This window comes from Gadus morhua, chromosome 1 (assembly GCF_902167405.1).
Source record: "Gadus morhua chromosome 1, gadMor3.0, whole genome shotgun sequence".
NCBI classification, from domain to species: domain Eukaryota; kingdom Metazoa; phylum Chordata; class Actinopteri; order Gadiformes; family Gadidae; genus Gadus; species Gadus morhua.
The window spans coordinates 9,502,256-9,524,687 of NC_044048.1; the positions used below are offsets into that span (position 1 = coordinate 9,502,256).

General features: G+C 50.1%; 1 protein-coding gene across 1 annotated transcript in view; it reads right to left on the minus strand.

Annotated features, from left to right (window-relative positions):
* The window catches only part of plxna2 (plexin A2), a 188,233-nt gene that overhangs the window by 72,203 nt on the left and 93,598 nt on the right, over nt 1-22,432 (minus strand). The window contains exon 5 of the mRNA XM_030369078.1: nt 11,614-11,714. Within this exon, the coding sequence (XP_030224938.1) occupies nt 11,614-11,714 (101 nt within the window). The remainder of the gene's footprint in view (nt 1-11,613; nt 11,715-22,432) is intronic.

Sequence of the window (22,432 nt, forward strand, 5' to 3'; positions counted from 1 at the left end):
GTGTGTTTTTGGGTATAAGCGGACTAGTTAAGAAGCAACGAGGGACATCGCATCCACTGAACATAGAGACACACACAGACACACACATTAATCTCACAGTAGGATAACATGCGGTGGCTAACTGGGGGTAGATAACTTGCTGTAGATAGCTACTGGCTTGACGGCTAATTGCCGTCCCACCTCGAATGCCAGCATTTGCTAGCGACAGCTCTTGTGTAGCGTGTGTTGTTCATTTAATCCAGTCATCACATTTGCAAACAAGCCGGAACAACTAATCCGTAGCAGTGTAATGGTCGCCACTGTCACCTCCCCGAGCCACCAAACCAAACGTACCACACAAACACAAACAACAAACGCAACATTGCATCTTTCATTCACTATTCTGCGTTGGATCACGGCTAATTGGCGTCTGCGTTGCCCATGATGTTCTGTGCTTTCCGTCTTGTATGAGGCACTGTGAAAGACCCAGCTGTGTTTGAAGAGCAATACGCCCCTGTCGTCTGCCCTTTGTGGTCGCAAAACAGAAACGGAAAAAGAAGAAAAACAAGGAAAACGGAAAAACTAACAAAAACAACAGTATCCTCGCTCTTATTAAAACTTTGCTGCCGCCTCTGCCCCATTACAGCAGAGGGGACTCTGTCCTCCTCCTCCTCTTCTTCCTCCTCCTGGTCGCCCATCCTAAGTGTTATTCCTCTGGACTGGAGCCGGCAGAGCTAACTGGCTGTCTGGTGGCACAGGCTCTAATTGGCCCCCAACAGGTCAGCCGCTGTCTGCCGTGCTGATGAACCAATCAGACCCTGCCTCCCGCCGCAGCTGTGTGTGTGTGTGTTTGCGTGTGCCTGATTGTGTGTACAATGATTCCTCACTGCCCTGCTCGCGGAACACCCCAGGGATGCACTCCCTCCCCATGTGTGTGTGTGTGTGTGTGTGTGTGTGTGTGTGTGTGTGTGTGTGTGTGTGTGTGTATCGGGCCATATCCTGCACACACTCTCACACATGGCATCGACCGGCTGCAATATCTTCATTCAGATTCTCTGTGTTATTAAGGTGTCAGTGGATCACGCTCCGTCCAACACACCGTGTGAACAGGCACCGCCAACATGGGGCCAAAATACAGGGTCCACACACATAGGAACGCACACGCATACGCATATGCATGAACGCACCGACGCACACACGTGCACACACACACATAAAGACAACATACACACATGGTACAAGCACAAACACACAGTAGCTTCCTAAGTGGTGGTCTAGTTCCCATATTGGGCATCGCAGCTGGATGAGAGAGACCCCCTCCCCCCCCATCTCTCTCCACACATGTTGTTTTCTACCTTCTGGGAAAACATTTTTCAACTTCTCCTCCAGTGCTGCCATTCGAGTTGTTCATCGCCACTCCATCTCGGCATCCATTTGTGTATGTTTGCGCAATCTTGCTATCTCCTCTAACACATGAGTCATCCCTCGCTCTCTGTCTCTCCCCCTCTCTCTCTCTGCCTCTCTCAGTCTCTCTCTCTCTATCTCTCTCTCTCTCATGCCTTTGCATCATTTAGATCAACCGACGGGGTGTTTCTCGGTCTGAGGCGCCTCTCTCTTTCCATCTGCATTGACACTGAAAGCGGAAATGATACCTGATGTGCTTTCAGGTCTGCAAAAATATTTTCTCTATACATATTTTTTCCATGCCAACAACCTCGGGGCATAGACGAAGAAAGAAAAAAAACATGTAAAAAGGCGAAAGAAAAAGGGATGATATGTGGTTATTTATCTGCCAACAAAAAGCCCCCACATTGATTTTTATTTTTTCTCCCTCACTGTGATTCTCCATTTTCTTTTTCTCATGGTGTTGTTGTTCAGATGTCAGCTGGAAGGAGAGACTAGGAGGAGGGAAAGGGAGGGAAAGGGCGGTTGGGGACGGGGGGGCGGGTGTGGGATAGAGGGACATGCTTGTTGCCATGGTTTCACCAGAGACGGCCATTATCGGTGTGTAGTTAGAAGCTGACCCCGTGCCTCCCTCATTAGCTGAAGTGCATCGCATCGAGTGTTGACTAGCAGCATGGACGTCCCCCCCTGTCCACCGCGGCCCCCCCGCCCATCAGTCCACGCCACCCTACGGCCCCCCCTGTCACTCAAACTACCTTCTGCAGGCTTCTTTTTCTCCTTGTTTTCGCTCTTGTGCACAGAGGTGTTAAAGGGAAGAGTCACAGCGGGGACTGCACTTTGTGAAGAAAAACAACAACAACAACATCAACAAATGGATATTTACACACAAACACACATGAGTGAGTGAATATAATCTCATAAAAAGGTTTACACCCACGCACCGCACTCACACATACACATGAGCAGATGCAGCGAATGGCCCTTAAATCAGCAGACGGAGGCTGTGACAGCTCCTTCTCTCTGGGCTGGGTCTGGTTCCCTGTCCGTGGTGCTGAAGCACACAGAGAGTGGCTCCACCGTCTCACCCTCAATCCTATAGGCTCCACAGCCCAGGTACACAAAAGAGTATCACCTCAAATCACCACATGCTTTTAATGTGTGCGTGTGTGTGTGTATGTGCATGTGCATGTGCATGTGCATGTGCATGTGTGTGTGTGTGTGAGTGTTTGTGTGTGTGTGTGTGTGTGTGTGTGTGTGTGTGTGTGTGTGTGTGTGTGTGTGTGTGCGTGTGTGTGTGTGTGTGTGTGTGTGTGCGTGTGTGTGTGTGTGTGTGTGTGTGTGTGTGTGTGCTAGATTAGCAGTGATGTGAATGAAGGGCTTGGCCTCTCAGTCATACAGGACGGACTCAGACACCCAACACGTGTTATGAGACACACCTGTGTTGGCCCTGTTACAGGAGCTGTGTGCAAAGGTTCGTATAATAATGATGTCTCTGTCCTAGTGTGTACTACAATGATGTGCATGATCGATTGGCTGGTGGCTCAACCCACTCGAAGGCTAACCAGGTATGTAATACGATGCCCACCGGGGGTCATTTCCTCTATACCACCTGTTTTCCTGTCTCTCTTCTCTGTTCTGGCCTCATCAAATATATAAGAAATATAGACTTGGGAGACAGAGATATGATGGAGAATACAAGAAGCATGAATACAAGAGTCATTCACACACAGGCACATACAGTATGTTTGTGGTGTTGCAAAAAAAGGGTTGTGGTGTTGCAAAAAAACTGCACAGAAATAACAAAAAAGTGTTGTGATATTGTTTGCTTCTTTTGTGTGGGCTGAGGCGCCGGCACATACCTGTGCCCTCGCAGCAGAGAAGAGAACGCCTGTGCTGACACCCTATCTGAGGTCCACGGCGGTTATCTATGCTGTGTGTCTGAGGCTGTGTGTCTGAGGCTGTGTATCTGAGGCTGTGTGTCTGGGTGATGACAGAGTCACCTCAGGGTCCTCTACCAGCCCCTGCCCCCCCCCCCCCCCCCCCCCCCCCCCCACCCCACCCCACCCCTGAGCTCCAGACAGGCAATTACACCCTCATCTCTCTGCTGCACCCGCCACTGATAGACACCCAGACACGAGTGTGCAGACCAACACACACACACAGACACACAGACACACACACACAAACACATCATGCTCACGTTCACAAGTGTGTGTAAATGTAGCAGAGCACACAGATGTCCTGTCACGCTGAAATACAAGCACGCGTGTGAGTATGTGTGTGTGTGTGTGTGTGTGTGTGTGTGTGTGTGTGTGTTGGCGTGTGTTTGTGAGCACGCAAGCACACACATGCACATTCATAGAATATACCCACACAAACACGCACGCATAAACACACACACAAACCTGCAAACACACCTGCACAATACATCACACACATGCACACGAGCACACACACACACACACACACACACACACACACACACACACACACACACACACAGGATGGGGGGAGATGTAGGTGACAGGGGAACATTTCCTCCTCCCCTCCTCTTCCTCCCCCCCTCTCCTCCCCCCTCCCTGTAACCTCCTCTTAGGAGTGTGTCGCCGTGGCGAGAGGAGTGTGTGTGATTGCGTCTCTCAGCGTGGGGCCAGACAGGGGAGAGGACAACGGGAGGGGGGGGGGGGGGGGGGGGGGGGGGAGGAGGACAGGAGGGCCGGGGCCATTTTGAAAACCCTCCCCTCATCCCCTCGGCCCTCTGAGGGGAAGCCAGCCAACAACGAGAAGAGGAAGGAGCCATGCAGCAGAGAGTAGGAGGTGCAGCACAAAGAGTGGTAGAGGGGGTGGGGTGGGGGAGGAGGGGGGGGCAGCCGTCAGGTGAGGTAGCGCATGTTTTCTAGGCGATCAGCCATTACGCGACATAATAACTGCTTTGTCTGGTTCTACCCTCCACCACGCCGGCCGTATGTAAAATATGCATGGCGGCATGATTGCACTGGAACCACGCTTTCTCACACAAGATTTCTTCGACGGCGGGTGGGTGGGGGGGGGGGCTTGGGAGGGGTGGGAGGGGGGGGGCACACATAAAAACACACGGATACGCACACACACATGGGCGCATGTGCACAGGCACACTCCATCCTTCCCCAGCCGCTCTTTGTGCTGAACCAGTGAATGATGGATGCTTTGTTGAATTCAGCGGGAGCCTTAAAGTGAGAACATTTAGGAATGCATGAGAGAGGTAAACCAGGCGGGGGATGGAGACACAAAAGCATTATTTCAACCCTTTCAAAATTGCTGCGGAGATCTAAAGCTAGAGACGTCTCCGTGTTGTGTGTGTGTCTGCATATGTGTGTGTGTGTGTGCATGTGTGCGTGTGCGTGTGTTCTGTTGATGCGTGGGGAACTGTAGAACTTGTGACCGAGGTCGATCTCTCCAGGATCCCTCGTGGTGGAGCACCAGGTGTCCTGCGGTCGCTGCACGCGAGCACAGAATCACAAGACTCTGGTAGTAGAAAGTGTATGAGCCTACGCAAACAAACAAACACACACACACACACACACGTATGCATAAACACGCACACCCACACAGACCGACACACAAACACACATGCATTCACATGGACAGATACGCACACACACACACACACACACACACACACACACACACACACACACACACATGCATATGCACCCACAAGCACACATGCACACGCACATAAACACACACACACATCCACCCACTCACCCACACAATGTGTCTGTTTAAAGGAGCCAGAACATAGAATACACTCTACTCAGACCGTAGTACAGTGCTCTATGAACACTTCCTGGGAACTTCAGAGGAAATGGATGAATATGAGAGTCACTGACACGCTGAACAAGTAAGTGTGCACTTAAACAACCCACTCTGCCCTCCATGTTTGCCATGTTTTATTGTTTTATTTATATAAAATCTGATCCCAGTTGACAACAACCAATCCCCCCCCCCCCCTCCTCCAGCCCTGTCCAACTGAAGGCCTTTAACAAACAACCCCGCCCTTCATTACATCATAAATAACCTCATCCACGGAGCCCTGGCTCTGAGTGCCGGGAATCCATGAGAGTATCAATAGGCAGCCATGTTTCCTGGTCAATATCTCATTAGAGAGCGGGCGCAGTGGTTACTGCGGATGAGTGCTAGGCCAGTATACACACTGTCCAACACACACAATGGACCCAAATGGCCATTACCACTGCCAAGATAACTGTTGTTTCCACAGGTAAATTACAGCAACATAGTTTCATGGTTGGTGCTTGACATAGCTTCCAAATTTAAATCTAGAACATTTAGGCAAGTTGTTTGTTTATATTGGAGCACAGAGACTAGTGCTTTTGCATCGAGACATGTATGAATAACGAACCTTATGACGTTGGTACAGATCCCTGACGTATGTATTTACGTATATATCCATTGGTCGATACGTGTGGTTGTGACGCTGTGCTGTATACATGCTGCTTGCCTCACACTGGTGGTGATGAAGTGAAGCCCCAAAGACCTCCCAACGAGGAGCTTGACGTCCTCTAAATTAACAAAACTGATTTGTGTGAGTGCACGGTCGCTCACCTTCCATTCGTGACAGAGTGAAGAAACTTAATAAAAATCACCCTTATCTGAACCAAACATTGTAAGGGAAGGAATAAGGTTAAGGAAAGGGGGCTAGCACATGATAGCAAAAGCTAAGTTACATATTAAACCAAAACAAAACAAAACAAAACAGTTGATGAAATCCCAAGCAGACTTTTTGTCTTTCTCCCGCAAGGTCTGAAAACAGCTCACAACTCTGTTGTAGATGTCCCTGTTTCTGGGCCTCGCTGTGCTGCAACACAAACCGGGACGAGCAGAGCCACGGCGGCCTGCCAGCGGAACAACACTAGTAGTTAGTGGAGGAGCGTGGCAGAAATATGTTATTTCTGCTCAGAGCAGTGCTTTGCAAGCGCTGACTCATTCCCCGCCGGGCTCCAACCGACCCGATAGAACCCAATATCCACACAGAGCTGTCATCCGCACAAAAAGATCCTTGTGCCGGCCCCATCTCCGAACCACCGCCAACCAACAAGAAGCATTTTTGTGAACACCACACAATTGCTGCAATACAACCCGGTTCACGGCGATGGAACATTGATTCAAAAGACCCGTTCAGGTGAGGTCATCGTACAGCCGAGACAACCCCCCCCCATTCCCTTCCTGTCGACGAGCCCCACTGGAGTGATTCATGGGAACGCAACAGGAAGTTCATTATACTAACGGAACTCTTGAGACAGGAAATAATACAGTTGTGGAAGCGAAAGAGGGGAGAGTGAAAGAGAGTGAAAGAGTGAGACTGGCATCTAGGGAAAGAAAAAAGCCTCTTCTTGGTATGAAGTGTTGAACGAACAATGGGTAGCCACAGGCAAAGAGATTTAGAGACAACCAGTTGAAAAGTGCGGGGGACCAGAGAGAGAGAACGAGAGGAAGAACGTGAGAGAGAGAGACAGAGGGAGGGAGAGTTCAACGGAGACAGGGACCGTAGAGAAAGAGCGAGAGAACGAGAAAGACCTGGAGTGGAGAGAAGAGGAGGAGAGAGAGTGACTGAGTGTGTGTGAGAGAAAAGAGAGCGTGGTCCATAGCGAAAGAGAGATAAAGACAGAGATTGTATTTTGGAATGCACTACAAATAATGTTTTACCAAATTCCCATTCATGGGTCTGTTCTGAAGTGTGCTCAAGATGATGAGCTCCCATTGAGACGCAATCAAAACGCTTCTCGTCTGTTTTTCTTCATCTTGTAGGCCGATGAGAGCGGGCGTATCAAGCACTCTCTCTCTCCCCCTCGCTCTCTCGTAGCGCTCTCCCCTTTCTCTCGTCTCGTGTCCTTCTCCGGCGTCTCGTGTTCTTGATGTTTGCAGTGGCTGCGGAGCAGCTGCTGGTAATTAAAGGACTTTGGAGGCTCACGCCACTCCCGAGGCGTAGCAAGGAGAACGGGAATGGAGAGACACATTTCTACTCCTGGCTGGCCGAGGATCCCTCTCACTCTCTCCCTCTCCCTCTGTCTCTCTACACTCGCTTGCTCCTCCTCATCACTGCAAGGCAAGCTAATGTCCTGCCGGGTTCCTAATTAGCCACCTTGGCATGGAGCGCTTCAAACGGCACACAAGTGACACACACACACAGACACAACACACACAGGAACATACGGACACACACACATACACTTACAAGACAGACACAACACAGAACCCCCACTGAGACACACACACACACACACACACACACACACACACACACACACACACACACACACACACACACACACACACACACACACACACACACACACACACACACTTGCAGACACAGCGAAGGAGAGAAAATGGAAGGTGTGTATACCACCGCCATCAACAATAAGCACCAACATTAAGCATCAACTATCAGCACATTGACAGAATTGGAAGGTGCTTGTGTGCAGCAGACCTCCTCTTGAGTGTGAATGAGGCCATTCCAGCGCCGGGCCAGTGCTACTCAACGTCCTCGCTACACCGATATGATGAGCTCCAATCTGGCTGTGGAGGGACTTTGGAATGGGTAGATACGGGAATGAGAGGAGCCCCGAACATTTCCATAAAACAACAGTGGGTTTAGAGACGGGGAGGGAGTTGGGGCAAGGAGGGGGGGAGAAGAGGGAAGGAGGGGATGAGGGGAGGGGGGGGAGGAGGGGAGGAGGGGAGGGGGAGGATGGAGAAGCTGGCTGCGACGCCGTGATTGCGGCTGAATCAGTGATGGGGCAGAATGGGTGATGGCGGACGTTTTTTATGTGCCACGGCTTTTTGCTCTGTGTGGGTTTATGCTCCATGTATAATTCGGTCAATGGTCGTTCTCCACGGCCAAAAAATGCAGCTGCTCTGGCCTGCAGCCGTGTGCATCAAGGTCAACCTGCGCCTGTTGGCTGCAGGAGGATCCACGCTCAAACCTTCACGTCCAGCTCCGTCGTCGTCAGTGTATTTAAGTGGCCGTGATGCTAGCGATGCTATAAGCTAGTGCCGCTGTCGCTACCTGCGATGCTGTGTCATCATGAGCACACCGGAGAGAAAAAAACGGAAGAAAGTCTACGTCTTTGTTTTTTTCCCAAAGTCACGGTAAGCCTGAAACTACCCGGCGCGACTGGCAGGCCGTTCCGTCTTCCAGTAAAGAGATACTCTCGCCGCCCGGCCCACAGCGGGCCAGGGCCCGTCACGCTTGTTGTGGGGTCAGCAGTAGAGAGGACAGGGGATTAGGAGGGGACGGGGGGGGGGGACAGGTGGCCCCAGGCTTCACCGTGCAGGAAAACAGAGGAACAGATGGCTCATGTGATGTGAAAGTAACTGTTGACCTTTTCACCAATCTACTCCCCCCCCTCCCACCTACCTCACCCCAATCCACCCCCGCGCTAGACTCCAAAATCAGAGTCTTCTAGACGATCTTTAGAGGTTAATCTAAAGTCTGAAGGCGTCCAACTCAAATCTGGGTGAATTTGTTGATGTGTGTTACATGGAATAGGGCTCTACTTGAAACAACCTGTGTGGTGGTACCACAATCAACGTGATATGGCTGACAGTGAATCTCGGATCCCGAAGAGGACTGATGACTAAAGTGATAGCCCCGTCTCCCCATTGTCGGTAACCCTCCTTTGCCAACAGTGAACGCCGACCAGGCCAGCACTGGTTGACTTCGATTTCCTGTTGCCGGTGGGATGACAAGCTAAAGCATCCTGTACGGTCACCAACGACCTTAGAGTCTGTCAAGGTTTTAAATCAAAGCTGTGAGGAAGACTGGTCACTGAAGAAAGAAACTTGTTGGAATCGTCTTCTGAAACCTCTTGCACTCACTAATCAGTCTTTCTTTAGAAAAATATATCTGTAACAAACAGGAAATTGTTGATCAGTCTCCCCCCGAAATTTGAGCTCCAGCATTGTCCATGTTTTGGACTCGACATCAGCATGGACATGCAAACATTCAAACAAACTAAAGCACACACATTGTTCTCCCTTTTTGGCGAAAATACGGAAAAGCAGTAGGTTTAAATGTTCCTTTTTTCCAAGAGCAATAAATGTGATTGATTTGCACTAAGCCTTGACCGCATTGCTCAGCAGCACTTTGCCATGGCTACCATTCCAATAATTTGATGTTTTATCAAACAGATTTCTTATTTCTTTGGTTGTTTGCTGTAATTGTTGTGATTCATGTCCCGTGTCCAATTAATATTTTTTGCCCTCGACTGTAAATCAAATATCCCCCCGAGGGACGACAGAGATCAGAACTAAAAACATCACACAGGCTCTTGCATGCACAGTCAAAGAAACCATTTACACATCAGACAGCTGCGACACAGCTGCCCTAAGCCCTCTCCCCTCCTCACCCCTCCCTCCATAAATACAGCCTCTCCAGGACCCCCGCCCACCACCTCCAGGTCCACCAGCCACCACCTCCAGGACCCCCGCCCACCACCTCCAGGACCACCAGCCACCACCTCCAGGACCCCCGCCCACCACCTCCAGGACCACCAGCCACCACCTCAGGGGTTCACACCTCTAGGGGCCTCCGGCCTGCCGAGGCGTAGACGACCACCTGCGTCGCTAGCGCTAGCGGCGTGTTTTGTTGTTGTAAGTTGTCTGTGTGCTAAGGTATGCTAGCAGAACCATCCTCACCCACCGCAGCTACCACCAGCCCACCTACCTCCGCCCCGCCACACCGGCAAGCGCACACATGCCGAATTACCATGTCGCTGGCCAATTATGTGTCCTGTCCCAGCATTGGAGTGATGTAAATTACTTTAAGTGCACTTTGCCGAGGGCCGCCATCCTGGTAATGATGATTGCGGCAGTGCTCTGACACACACAAAGATTAGACTATACCTTTACAGGGGGGGGGGTGCTTTTAAGCGGGGTGCGGGGAAGGGGGGATGGGGGTGTTGTTGGATCCTCTGTGTGTGTGTGTGTGCGTGTGTTAGTGCATTTGGGCTGCGTGTGCGTGCGCGTGTCTGTCTGCTATAAAGCAGAAGACAGAAAATAAGAGCCAGACAACGTCTCCCTCGTCTTGTGCTCCCGGCATTCTCCTCTCCGTCATTTCATCTAACTGTCATCACTTCAGTCCCATTCACACTTTCACAGACGTCTGCCTTCACAAGTGCCTCATACCCCCCCTCCCCCCAATCCCCACCCAAATAAAGATAAATAGACAAGGCTCCTTATGATCTCGGGGCGAAGGCAGACTTCGGGCGTTTTGGTGCAGTAGCAGCTTATTTCCAGCAGGGGTCACTCATGGCTTCCTAGCTCACAAGTTGCTGTGTCTGAAGCACTTGATTAAATAAGAGACAACAGTTTACCAACAACGCCAATGCCGAAGAGATTTAGCTCCCTCTTTATGGGGGACTATTCAGGCTTCTGGAAGATGATGGCAACAGTAGTCTCAGGTTTTGTAGTCAGGCTACAATCGATAAGCAGAACACAGCGAGTCTGTCTTTGGCCTAGGCTGTTGTCTTTCCATCTGTCATTTGAAATACCAGGAGGCTTCCTGCCAGCGAAAGACAGAAAAAACGGACAAATACAACAATAAAAAGATAACTTCACCACTGTTTGTGGGCGCATAGGACAGCAGCTGCTCTTAGTGTGACAAGCACTCTGGGGGCTGGGAGTTGTTCAGGGTACAGATGCACAGTCAAGCCCTTTCAGGCTCCACTCAATCTGGCAGTCTGGACTAAAAGGAGGGGGGACAGAAATAAAACTAAACTGGCTTCATATTCACCGCAACAGTTACATGTACTGGCTTAATATTTACCAGGATATTTACCGAAAACGGTCAGGTGTGAAAGAAGAAGAAAACAAAGAGAAGAATTAGGGAATGGCTGATGTTACCAGTTAGGCCGTTGTTTACCATCTGTGTGAGATGATAGTTGCCTGGTGGTGTGGTGTTGGTGGTGTGGTGGCGGGGTGGTTATGGCCTTGGGATGGTGTAGTGCTGGTGGTGGTGTCGTTATGACCTTGTGGTGGTGTAGTGGTGGTGGTGTCGGAGTTAGTGGTGGTGGTGGTTGTGTGATGGTGTTAGTGCTGGTGTTGTGGTTGTGAGCCGGTGTTGGTGGTGTGGTTTGGTGGTTGTGGTGTCGTGATGGGGTGGTGGTGTGCTGTTGGTCCTGAGTGAGGGTAGCTGGTTGTCGGGTTGCATTGGGGGAGGCTACTCACATGTTGTGCAGGACACACCAGCCACAGTGGGGGTCCCCGGAGCTCAGGCACTCTCCACACGTCCCGTACTGCTCACACGACTCGATGGGCACCTGGGTGACCTGGAGACACAGGGCGTGGAGAAGGTCAGTGTGTTGGTCCTCACAGAGCACACGTCCTTCTTCTTGTGTCTAAATTAGGTTCCTCCATTCGGTTTCCTGGTGATTTGCAATATATCCTAACAGCGATTTGAATTCTCCTGTTGGATTGTACGTCGGCCAACACCCCCTCCCCCATTCTATCGCTTTCATTTTAAATCTCTCACAAATCCTCTATCTTTAAACCACCCCCCGGGAGGAAATGGCTGCATCAGAATCTGCATCTGACGGCAACTTGGCAGTCCCCATGTTTTTACATTAACACATTCTGATGTTTCCAGGCACTTTTGGGACATTTTCTTGTATGTGGGTGCTTTTCAAAACCCAACAGCATGCAGTATTGGTCTGTGTGTTGTGTGTGTGTGTGTGTGTGTGTGTGTGTGTGTGTGTGTGTGTGTGTCAGAATGCCTATGGGTGTGTGTGTGTGTGTATGTGTGTGTCTGGTGTGCGCGTGTGCGTGCATGTTTGTGCGTGTGCATGAACGTGTTTGCGCGTGTGTGTGTGTGTGTGTACATGCTTGCGTGTGTGTGTGTGTGTGTGGCCGCATGTGTGTGTGTGCGCTACAACGCAGCGAGCAGCACAGCGGAGGCAGGGCCCCAGTGCGCCGGCGAGGGCAAACGTTGCCCTTATCTGAAAGCCAGAGGAACAGCAGAGAGCAGCTGGGCCCGGCTGGCCAGGGGAAGCTGTTCCTCTGCCATCAATGGGCTTTTGTCTGCGAGCGACGCATCTGTCTGCCTAGGTACAGCAGCCTGAACAAACACACACGCGCACGCAGAGTGGCCGTCTGACAGGCCTGTGCTTCACTAGCAAAAAAAGCAAAGGCTTGAAACTTCATGACGCTAATTGTGTGGCTGCCGGTTCGTCTCTCTGCCGAGCTCAGGCTGAGCGTTTTTTGCCATGTGTGCCGCCCTTTCCGACGTTTATCGCAGAAATGCAGCAATTTGTGGCTGTTTGCATTGCTCAATAGCGCAATTTTTAATGACTCAGGTTAAAACATTTTTTGAATGAGTTTGAATGAGAAGCTGCAAATGTCAACAGTGTGATTCAAATGGGGGGCCGGTACAAAGCAAGCAGACCCCGTGCTGGTGGATCTGCAGTCGCATGTGTGAAGAACAGCCATGGTAAAAAAAATAAAAAGCCTTGGCCATTTACATTTACCATCGACTAATGTATTGGGAGAATTTGTTTGTGCAAGAAAAGAACCTCCATCGAGTCTCATTTATGCCAGAAAGTGTGTGTGTGTGTGTGTGTGTATAAATGTATTGTGTGTGTGTGTGTTTGTGTTTGTCCCCTGAGTTGACACAAATCTCACCTTTGCGTGTGTATTTTAAACACACACACACACACACACACACACACACACACACACAGCCCTGTTCACACCTTGCTTTAAAACGCATCTTGGGTGATCTGATAACAAGTTGACCACACTATGTAAAGGTGTGAACGCACCGAGGGTGCATTGCGGGCGCATTGAGCTGATTGTCCACATTTTTCTAGCAGTATACGAAAATGTTTTTTTTTTATCTGTCTTGTATGGAGAAAGAACCCTGCAGCATAATTGGCGCAAACGGGCTGCATTGTAATCCTGTAATCCAGATTATTTTCCATCATTATGGAAAAGATCAGTACAGACATTTGTCTTTTTTCTATAAAATTCGCTTGATCCTGGTCTGTTTGATACTATGTCCAACCAAGGCTCACAAGAGTTGTTGTTGTTGCAGGAAGAGAACGATCAGAACAAAGGGGAGTTCTTTTGTTGGACTACAGAAGGATAGTGTTATCTAAAAAATATAGGTGAAGAAGAGTTGAGATTGTAATTACAATAGGGAAATATCCAGCAACAACGCAACAACGAGATTTCAGTCCAAATTTCAATGAGATTTCAGTGCGAGACCGTTCCTTGAGTGAGACTTGGGTGGACACAATAACAAAAAGAGCGGATCAAGCAGAAGCTATGGAAGAAAGCTGCATTTCAGTAAGGATTCTTATCGTTGTATTTGAAAATAATCGGAGTATGTTAGGGGCCAAAGCAAACAGTTTTAGAGGACATACATTGACAAGGCGCTATTGGCCAAAGGATAACACGACCAGCATCGGTCCCTTACACCTAAGGATACAAACTAGCCTCAGTTTTGCAACAACCACAGATACATTACTACAATGCACTTGGTCTTTGCAAATACAAGTGATGTGCTTGTTTATTTGCACACAGAGCGTGGAAGTGAGATCTGATCACAGGTGGTTCCTTAGGATGCGAGACGCATTCTAATGCCAGGCGTGAACTCAAGCACTTAGAGCTGTCCACTTGTGATAGTATCACTCAGGACGCATGTTAATGCTTGGTGTGAACAGGGCCACACACACAAACACACACACGCACGCAAACACTTTCTCTCGCAACAGAACACACCAGACAAAGTCAAAGTAAGAATCGCAAATTTAGCAAAGCAATTGGTTGTCGTGTTATACCAAATTCACTTTCATCCAACTCTGCCTGTTCTACGAACAACAGAGGCCTCGTCGGAGAGCAACAGAACGGCACCATTCAAGCTACAAATGGATTTTTTTGCGGAGATAATTGCGTAGGAAGCGGGGGGCAGGTATGTGTGCGCCGGGTGTATTTGTGTCCGAGCGTGGGCGGCCGACAGCCATTACGACCTTCAACGCTGTGTGCTTCGTTTCTTCACTTTAAGGCCCAATCCCATTCCTACCCCTTAGCCCTTCCCCTTACCCCTCCCCCTTGTTTTGAAGGGGTAATGGGAAGGGGTTTGTCTTACCCCTTCAAAACAAGGGGGAGGGGTAAGGGGGAAGGGGTAAGGGGAAGGGGTAAGGGGGAAGGGGGAAGGGGGAAGGGGTAAGGGGAAGGGGTAAGGGGAAGGGGTAAGGGGTAGAAATGGGATTGGGCCTAAGTATTTTGTCATCGGGACGAAGAAGCCACAGCCCCCCCCCCTTTCCTGTGGCAGTGAACAACCCCAGGGTGGCCCAACAGAGAGCGTTTGACATGGCGGGCCGGTGACAGCCCATTGCTCTCCAGGCCTTCTCCACGGACCCTTCTGCTGCTAGATCACCCCCTCGTCAGCCCCACCCCGGGTGTGTGTGTACGTGCATGTGTGTGTTTACATGTGTGTGTGGTAAACATGTCTGAGTGTGTGTTTGTGTGTGCCTTTTTGCGTGTGCGTCTACTCACAGTTGTGTGTATACATGTTTGTTGTATATGTGTGTGTGTGTGTGTTTATAGGTACTTACATGTGTGTTTGTTTGTATGTTTGTTTGTACACATGTCTGTGCGACACATGTGTGTGTGTGTGTTTGTACTTTTTGTGTATACGTGTGTGTTTGTGTGTGTGTGTGTGTGTGTGTGTGTGTGTGTGTGTGTGTGTGTGTGTGTGTGTGTGTGTGTCTCCTGTAGCTGCAGGACAAACAGGGGTTATGCTGTAATGAGTTTCAGAGCGGGACATTTCAGCAGTGGCGGCCGGTGGCTCTTAACTAACACCCCCACCAGGGCCCCCACCTCCCACCTCCCAGGCCTATGGGGGGCGGGGGGGGGATCCACAACGGAGCACTGGACACATCCGTGTTAGGACCAGCCTCAAAAAGGCATGTTGAGTCATCTCATTTAATATTTTGTATATTTTATAAACCCCCCCCAATGATATCATGTGGTTGCGTTATGAAAACACTTGTGCTCGTCCGCCAGGCAGACTGACCGTCCACACGGCCCTGAACTGGAGAGGGGTACAGTGTGGACACAGCTGTCGGGAGGGGGGAGGGGGGAGGAGAGATGTGTCTACAGTCAGACAGAGATGCTGCATTGAGATTCAGTGTACTGTCAGCTCATACAGTCAGAAGTGAGAGAGCAAGCATATTGTGTGCCTGTGTGTGTGTGTGTGTGTGTGTGTGCGCGTACGTTTGTCTGTCGGAGGTGGGAGCAGCAGCTGTTGTCCAGCAGAAGGTTTGGTCAATCATCACAGCAGGCTTGTGATGACAAAGAAGTCCCTTATATCCATTTGCTCGTGTGTGTGTGTGTGTGTGTGTGTGTGTGTGTGTGTGTGTGTGTGTGTGTGTGTGTGTGTGTGTGTGTGTGTGTGTGTGTGTGTGTGTGTGGGTGCGGTTGGGTGAAAACTGACCCTGAATGTAACTGCATGCATGTAATATGTATGCGCAGTAGATGGATCACAGCGTTGTGGAGGACCAGCCATCCAGGCAAGCTGCTCAGCCTTCTCAGGGCTCCAGGCCAGGTGAGGCAGGGCGCGCTGATGGTAAATGGATGCTAATGTACACTCCTGCGCAGGAGGGACCCAGCAGGGGGGTAATGCTGCTAGAATGGCTACAGGCTCGGGTGGTGGTGGTGGTGTTGGTGGTGGTGGTGGTGGTGCTGACTGAGCACCAACCTGTGGCTATTAACAACAGGTTCCCTGTTTCCCCAGCCCACCCCGGGGCTTCAGTAGCCGCTCCCTCGGCGGCTAACACACGCCAACGGCTAATGGGCTGTTTAGCTAGCGCTCTTTAATATCCAGGATCACTTAGCGCACCGCCGTGCTATCAAACACAGCGTTGACCTCAGGCGCCGGTATATCCTGGTGTGCGTCACCAAGGTTAAAGCCTCAGACTTGTGCCCGTCTTACAGGATAAGGCTCCATTTTCCTTTGATCTGACTGTCTTTATTATTAATGATCTCCAGGGAGACGAGGAGCGGTAGAGAGGATGGGGCCGTCGCAGCCGCCGTACTGTAGGAGCCAGGAGAGGGAGAGGATGTATTGGCCGTAGAGAGAGCATAGGGTCCAAGCCCCTGATGAATGCGTTGATGGGTTGTAGGGATTGGAACCAGACCATCGAGGGAGGATTCTTCAGAGGTGTTCTCTTATAGTACAAGTGAGCTGCTTCCCATGATGCCAATAAAGCCCTTTTGAAATTTGAATTGAATTTAAGAGGTTGTTTTTTTGTCATCCTAGTGTAAGGCAGAGGAAGCTATTTTGCAAGCTGTCGTCATGGCAACCTGCCTGTCTCTGACCCCAAGAGCATAGACACACACAAACACATACTCAACTCCTTTCCCAAACCCTCCTGCAATACACGGTAAACCGCTGGCACTACTGGGGCTGCCTGTAACATGCACCTTTTAAAAAGGCACACACACACACACACACACACACACACACACACACACACACACACACACACACACACACACACACACACACACACACACACACACACACACAGACACACACACACAGACACACACACACACACCTGCAAACACCTATATAAAACAAACATCCATCTCTACCCCCAAAACCTAGACCTTTTTAAACACACACAAACACACACACACACACACACACACACACACACACACACACACACACACACACACACACACACACACACACACACACACACACACACACACACACACACACACACACACACACACACACACACACACACAAAATCACACACCAGCTCCCTGTACTTTCTTATCCATTTTTAATGAGAGCTAGCCGGCTACGACGTCAGTAGAATGAGCCACATCGATCATGGCCACAATATCCATTCCCACCAAGAGGGAAGAGGAAGGTAGAGAGGGAGAGGGAGAAAGAGAGGGCAGACAGGGCAGACAGGGAGAGGGAGAGGGAGAGAGAGAGAGAGAGAGAGAGAGAGAGAGAGAGAGAGAGAGAGAGAGAGAGAGAGAGAGAGAGAGAGAGAGAGAGAGGGAGTGAAAGAGAATGAATAAAGAAAAAGGTGAATGAATAAAAAACACAAGGGCCCAAAGAGAGCGTCCTACGGTGTGACTGGCTGCTGAATGTTTCCTTGGTGACAGCAACTAGCAGGCTAGCTGTGTCCCTGGACCCTCACCAATCTGCTCTGGTGACACCGCCATGGCGCTGGTGCATGCCGGGGGCTCCATCTTTAGTGTTTTACCTCTCTCTCTCTCTCTATCTCTCTCTCTCTGCTAGTCCATAGGCATGCTCTGGGATTTTCCTCTCCTTCCATTTTAACATCTTTACTGAATCCCCTCCAGCATCCATGACACGACCCCCACACTGCCTGTTGGGAGTTGGAGTTGATACGATTCTTGCTCACACTCCAAACTGAATAAAAGCAGAGTTTACCCAATAAAACAGCCCAGGACAACACAGTATACGACTGAAGGAAGAAGGGTCCATTGTGAAGGTTTACTGTTTTTCACGCGCACAGCGACCGCTGTGCGCTGCCCCCCACTGTCATAAGGCTTCATAAGCCCTGCCTCTCAGTGTCTCAGCCAGACTCTCTCTGACCGGGCTCCTGTTCCCGACCCATGGAGCCAGACTCAGACCCGGGAGGGTGGATGCTAGACCCAGAGGAGGGGCGGTGTGTGATGGCGTGTGGGCTGTAATGAGGTGGTGCTAAGGCGTTGGGGGCTGGCTAGGGTGTAATCACAACCTGGGATACCAGAAACATCTGGCGTGATTAAGGAACACACGCTGACCCAGCTGGCGGGGGGGCAAGGGGCAGCGGGGGAGGGGGGGCTTAGGGAGGGGTACAAGTGTTTGTATCTCTTTGGATTGTTTGTATAAAGAAAAGGAGTAATAATCAAAATCGGAATAATAACGGCTTTGAGTGGGGAGGTGACTTTTCGGGGAGAGAAAACGAGTATTTTACATTTGTTCTGCATGCATAATGATTGCACATGAAGAGGGAAATAAAAGAAAGAAAGCTGATTATAAATATGGAGGAAAAATCCTGCGCTTTTCCCCTAAAGCTATCTACTGGTCCATTGCTCTGCACAGCAAGACATTGAGTAATACAAAAAATAAAGCAGATCTACAGCAAATGATTTTTGCTTTTAATATTCTGCATGGCCTCTGCTTTTGTCCTTGTTGCTTTGTGTCAGAGTGCTCTACGGTTTCGACATGACTCTCATTCCAGCGAGTGATCACACTCTCAATTGATTACTCCTGTTGTGAAACCTTTATGGAATCGGGAACAACAGACAGCCAGAGTTGTAATCCAGGGATAGCGAGTGCGCTGGAAGAGGGACAGACGACACAGAGTTACTACGGTGTATTACTGTAGTTCCCGGAAGGTCAGATCTATTTGGAGTGGAGCTGTGCTGAGTGAGAGTCTGGAGGAGGTATCACAAGGAGCTGAACTGGAGAAGAATACACAAAGCGCACATTAGGTAAGATTGATTCATGGGATAAAGGAGAAGGGAGGGAAGGCGAGTCTGAAGCTAAAAAAATAAAACATTTAGTGAATCTTGGCTCGTCTACAAATTGCCTTTTCACATTTAACCGTCCCCAGAAACAATACTTGAATCTGGCAACAAAATGAGCACTTATTTTTGAAACCTGATTTCTCTGCCTCATTTTCTTCATTATATTTCCAGCATGTCTCTTCTGTTTGTCTGCTCATTTCAAGTACAAACGCACACAAGCTAACACCAACACACACACATGCACACACCCACAGAGACAAGCGCACACCGACACACACACAAATGCGCACACCCACAGACACAAGCACACACCAAAACACACACATGCACTCAAAATTGTCAGTGTAACACGGTGTAACATTACAAGGCTAGCAGAACGCCTTTACACTCCTCTCCCCTCTCCTCCTCTGTGCTATCCTTCCATCTCCTCTCCTCCACCCCACCTCCCTCTCCTACCCTCCCCAACCCCAGCCTCTCCTTTCCCCCTCTCCTATCCTGTCTCCTCCTCCCCTCGCCTGTCCTCTCCCCTCCTCTCCTCTCATCACTTCCCTCCACTCTCCTCTCATCCCCTCTCCTCTCCTCCCCTCCACCCTGCTCTCCTCCCCTCCCCAACCTCTCCTACCCACCTCTCTACTCCCCTCTCCTCCCCTCCCCTCCCCTCCCCTCTCCTCTCCTCTCCTCTCCTCTCCTAGCTTACAATAGGGGGGAGGGGAATGAGGAGGAGGAGGAGGAGGAGGAGGAGGAGGAGGAGGAGGAGGAGGAGGAGGAGGTGGTGGTGGTGGTGGTGTCAGGCTATAGTCACAGGATCTCTGTTCCATCCCGTTGGGAGGGGGGATCAGGAGTGCCAGAGCACCAGGTCTGGCGGTGCGGGCTGCCAGTGCTAGCCAGGCGCCCTGGCACCTGCTCAGAGGCCTGTTGAAGGAGCCGTCTGCCGGGCAGGTCGGCAGGGGCAGCCAGGAGGAGACGGCAGGTCCACCGTGAGCCTCCTGACCGCGGTTTGAACTCTGAGTGACGCAGAACGACCAGCCCCGAAGAAGACAACAAAGGAGGCCGAGGCAAGACGATACCCTCTGTGTGTGTGTGTGTGTGTGTGTGTGTGTGTGTGTGTGTGTGTGTGTGTGTGTGTGTGTGTGTGTGTGTGTGTGTGTGGGGTGGGTGCTTTCATCAGAAAGTGAGCCCATGAGTGTGGGGGGGGATGTTCTCAGATGGCCCTTAAGCATACAAAGCAAACACAAAAACACACACATGCGCACACACACACACACGCACAATCACTCGCAGACACACACAAACATGGCGTTGGGTTTCAATGGGTATCCCATGGAGCAGTGGCCAACTTTATGGATTAATGACATTATGTGGGGGGGACCTGTACAGTCCACCCACCGCTGGCTGTCAGTGTACAGTGTACAGTGTGTGTGTGTGTGTGTGTGTGTGTGTGTGTGTGTGTGTGTGTGTGTGTGTGTGTGTGTGTGTGTGTGTGTGTGTGTGTGTGCGTGTGTGTGCGTGCGTGTGCGTGTGTGTGTGTGTGTGCGTGTGTGTGTGTGCGTGTGTGTGCGTGTGTGTGTGTGTGCTGAAGAAGGCAGCATGGGACGGAGAGGGAGGTATAATGGTGTAGGAAAATCAATCAGAAAAGAAGGGATGAAGAATCCAGCCAGTCGATAGAGTGGGGAGTTTATTAATTATGTATGGTGGAAACTCTCTTTTTGGACAAGGTGGATAAGGGGATATGTTGTGTGAGTGTGTGTGTGTGTGTGTGTGTGTGTGTGTGTGTGTGTGTGTGTGTGTGTGTGTGTGTGTGTGTGTGTCTGTGTGTGTGTGTGTGTGTGTGTGTGTGTGTGTGTGTGTGTGTGTGTGTGTGTGTGTGTGTGCATGTTTGCTACAAACCACTAAAGAACAACTAAGTGTAAGAAGACAGCCCCTAATGCATATAAAACAATTCAACCTGCGCGATTTCAACAGAACATTTATAGAAAGCACGGGTCAATATGTTTTCTTCACCCATTACACTCCTAATCTATCTTTCCACTTCCGTTCCTCCAATCCACACTGTCAGCGGTGAGCTGCGCCTCGCATAATCATTCTGATAAAGCTGACGTTCCAATTGCAAAGATAATATTTTGCATAAATAATGACTGAGCCCCTCTCTCTCTCTCTCTCTCTCTCTCTCTTTCACTCTCTCTCTGTCTCTCTCTCTCTCTCTCTCTCTCTCTCTCTCTCTCTCTCTCTCTCTCTCTCTCTCTCTCTCTCTCTCTCTCTCTCTCTCTCTCTCTCTCTCTCTCTTTCTCTCTCTCTCTGTCTCTCTCTCTCTCCCTGTGTGAGTGTGTGTGTGTGTGTATTGTGTCTCTAGCTTTGGCTAGCCCAGTGGCTAGCCCTACTATCAGTGGGCTGATAGAAGGGAATGGCGTCACTGCTGAACGGCCACTTTGAACACCCTGGTCCCTTCTGCCCCGCTCGGGTCACCGGCTCACACTTCAAGGCCTCACTCTGACATTAAGGAAATGGAACGCTCACACATGGGAAAGTGCTGATGTATGTCTGACGCCCGTGTTCAGAGTGTGTCTTACCATACATCGTATCACGCCGTCTGAGCATGCTGCCCTGTATACCGGGGTTTCAGATTAAAACATTCTGAGCACCCTGTGCACCTTGGTTTCAGAATAAAACATTCTGAGCACCCTGTGTACCTTGGTTTCAGAATAAAACATTCTGAGCACCCTGTGTACCTTGGTTTCAGAATCAAACATTCTGAGCACCCTGTGTACCTTGGTTTCAGAATAAAAATGTAGAGTATGCGGCCTTATGTCCCGGGGTTCCAACACGGAGTATGGCGCTGTGAGAGAACTTCACAAGGTCTGGATCCCATTTGGGTTACTGTTTCTTGGTTTCTGTGAGCTGCGCTGATTGTCCAGATGTGACGGGGCAATGAGTGCCAGAACAAGCTAACACGGCCACAGCCTACACGGCCGCAGCTATTCACCAACCCCCCCCCCTCCACCCCCGCCGTGTATCTTGACAACGAATGTTCTCCAACATGACAAGACGGTAACCGTTAACACATGGAAAAAGAGAGGAAACTGCACACAGAAACATGTAAATGTTTTCATTTAGCGCCAGAACCCAGGTCATGTTGCTCTGACTTATGGGAACGTCTACGGCGTGTAATGGAAGGGAGGCTTCTCGTGCATGGCTCAATGTAGGAATAGCATTGCGGAACCATTCGCTGAGACAGATGGATGGTAAATGGACTGCTTTATGTGTCTGGGGTTGTTTTCCCAGCCCCTAAAGTGGTGTTTAATGAATGAATTTCATTATCACACACACACACACACGCATACACACGCACACACACACACACACACATTTTTACAGGCATTAGGAACAAATTCAGCGTTTCTACGTCTGTTCAACAGAGCACTTCTATCAATTTCATAGCAGACGAGGAAGTCCCTGATCCGGCTCGGACTCTTCCATTACA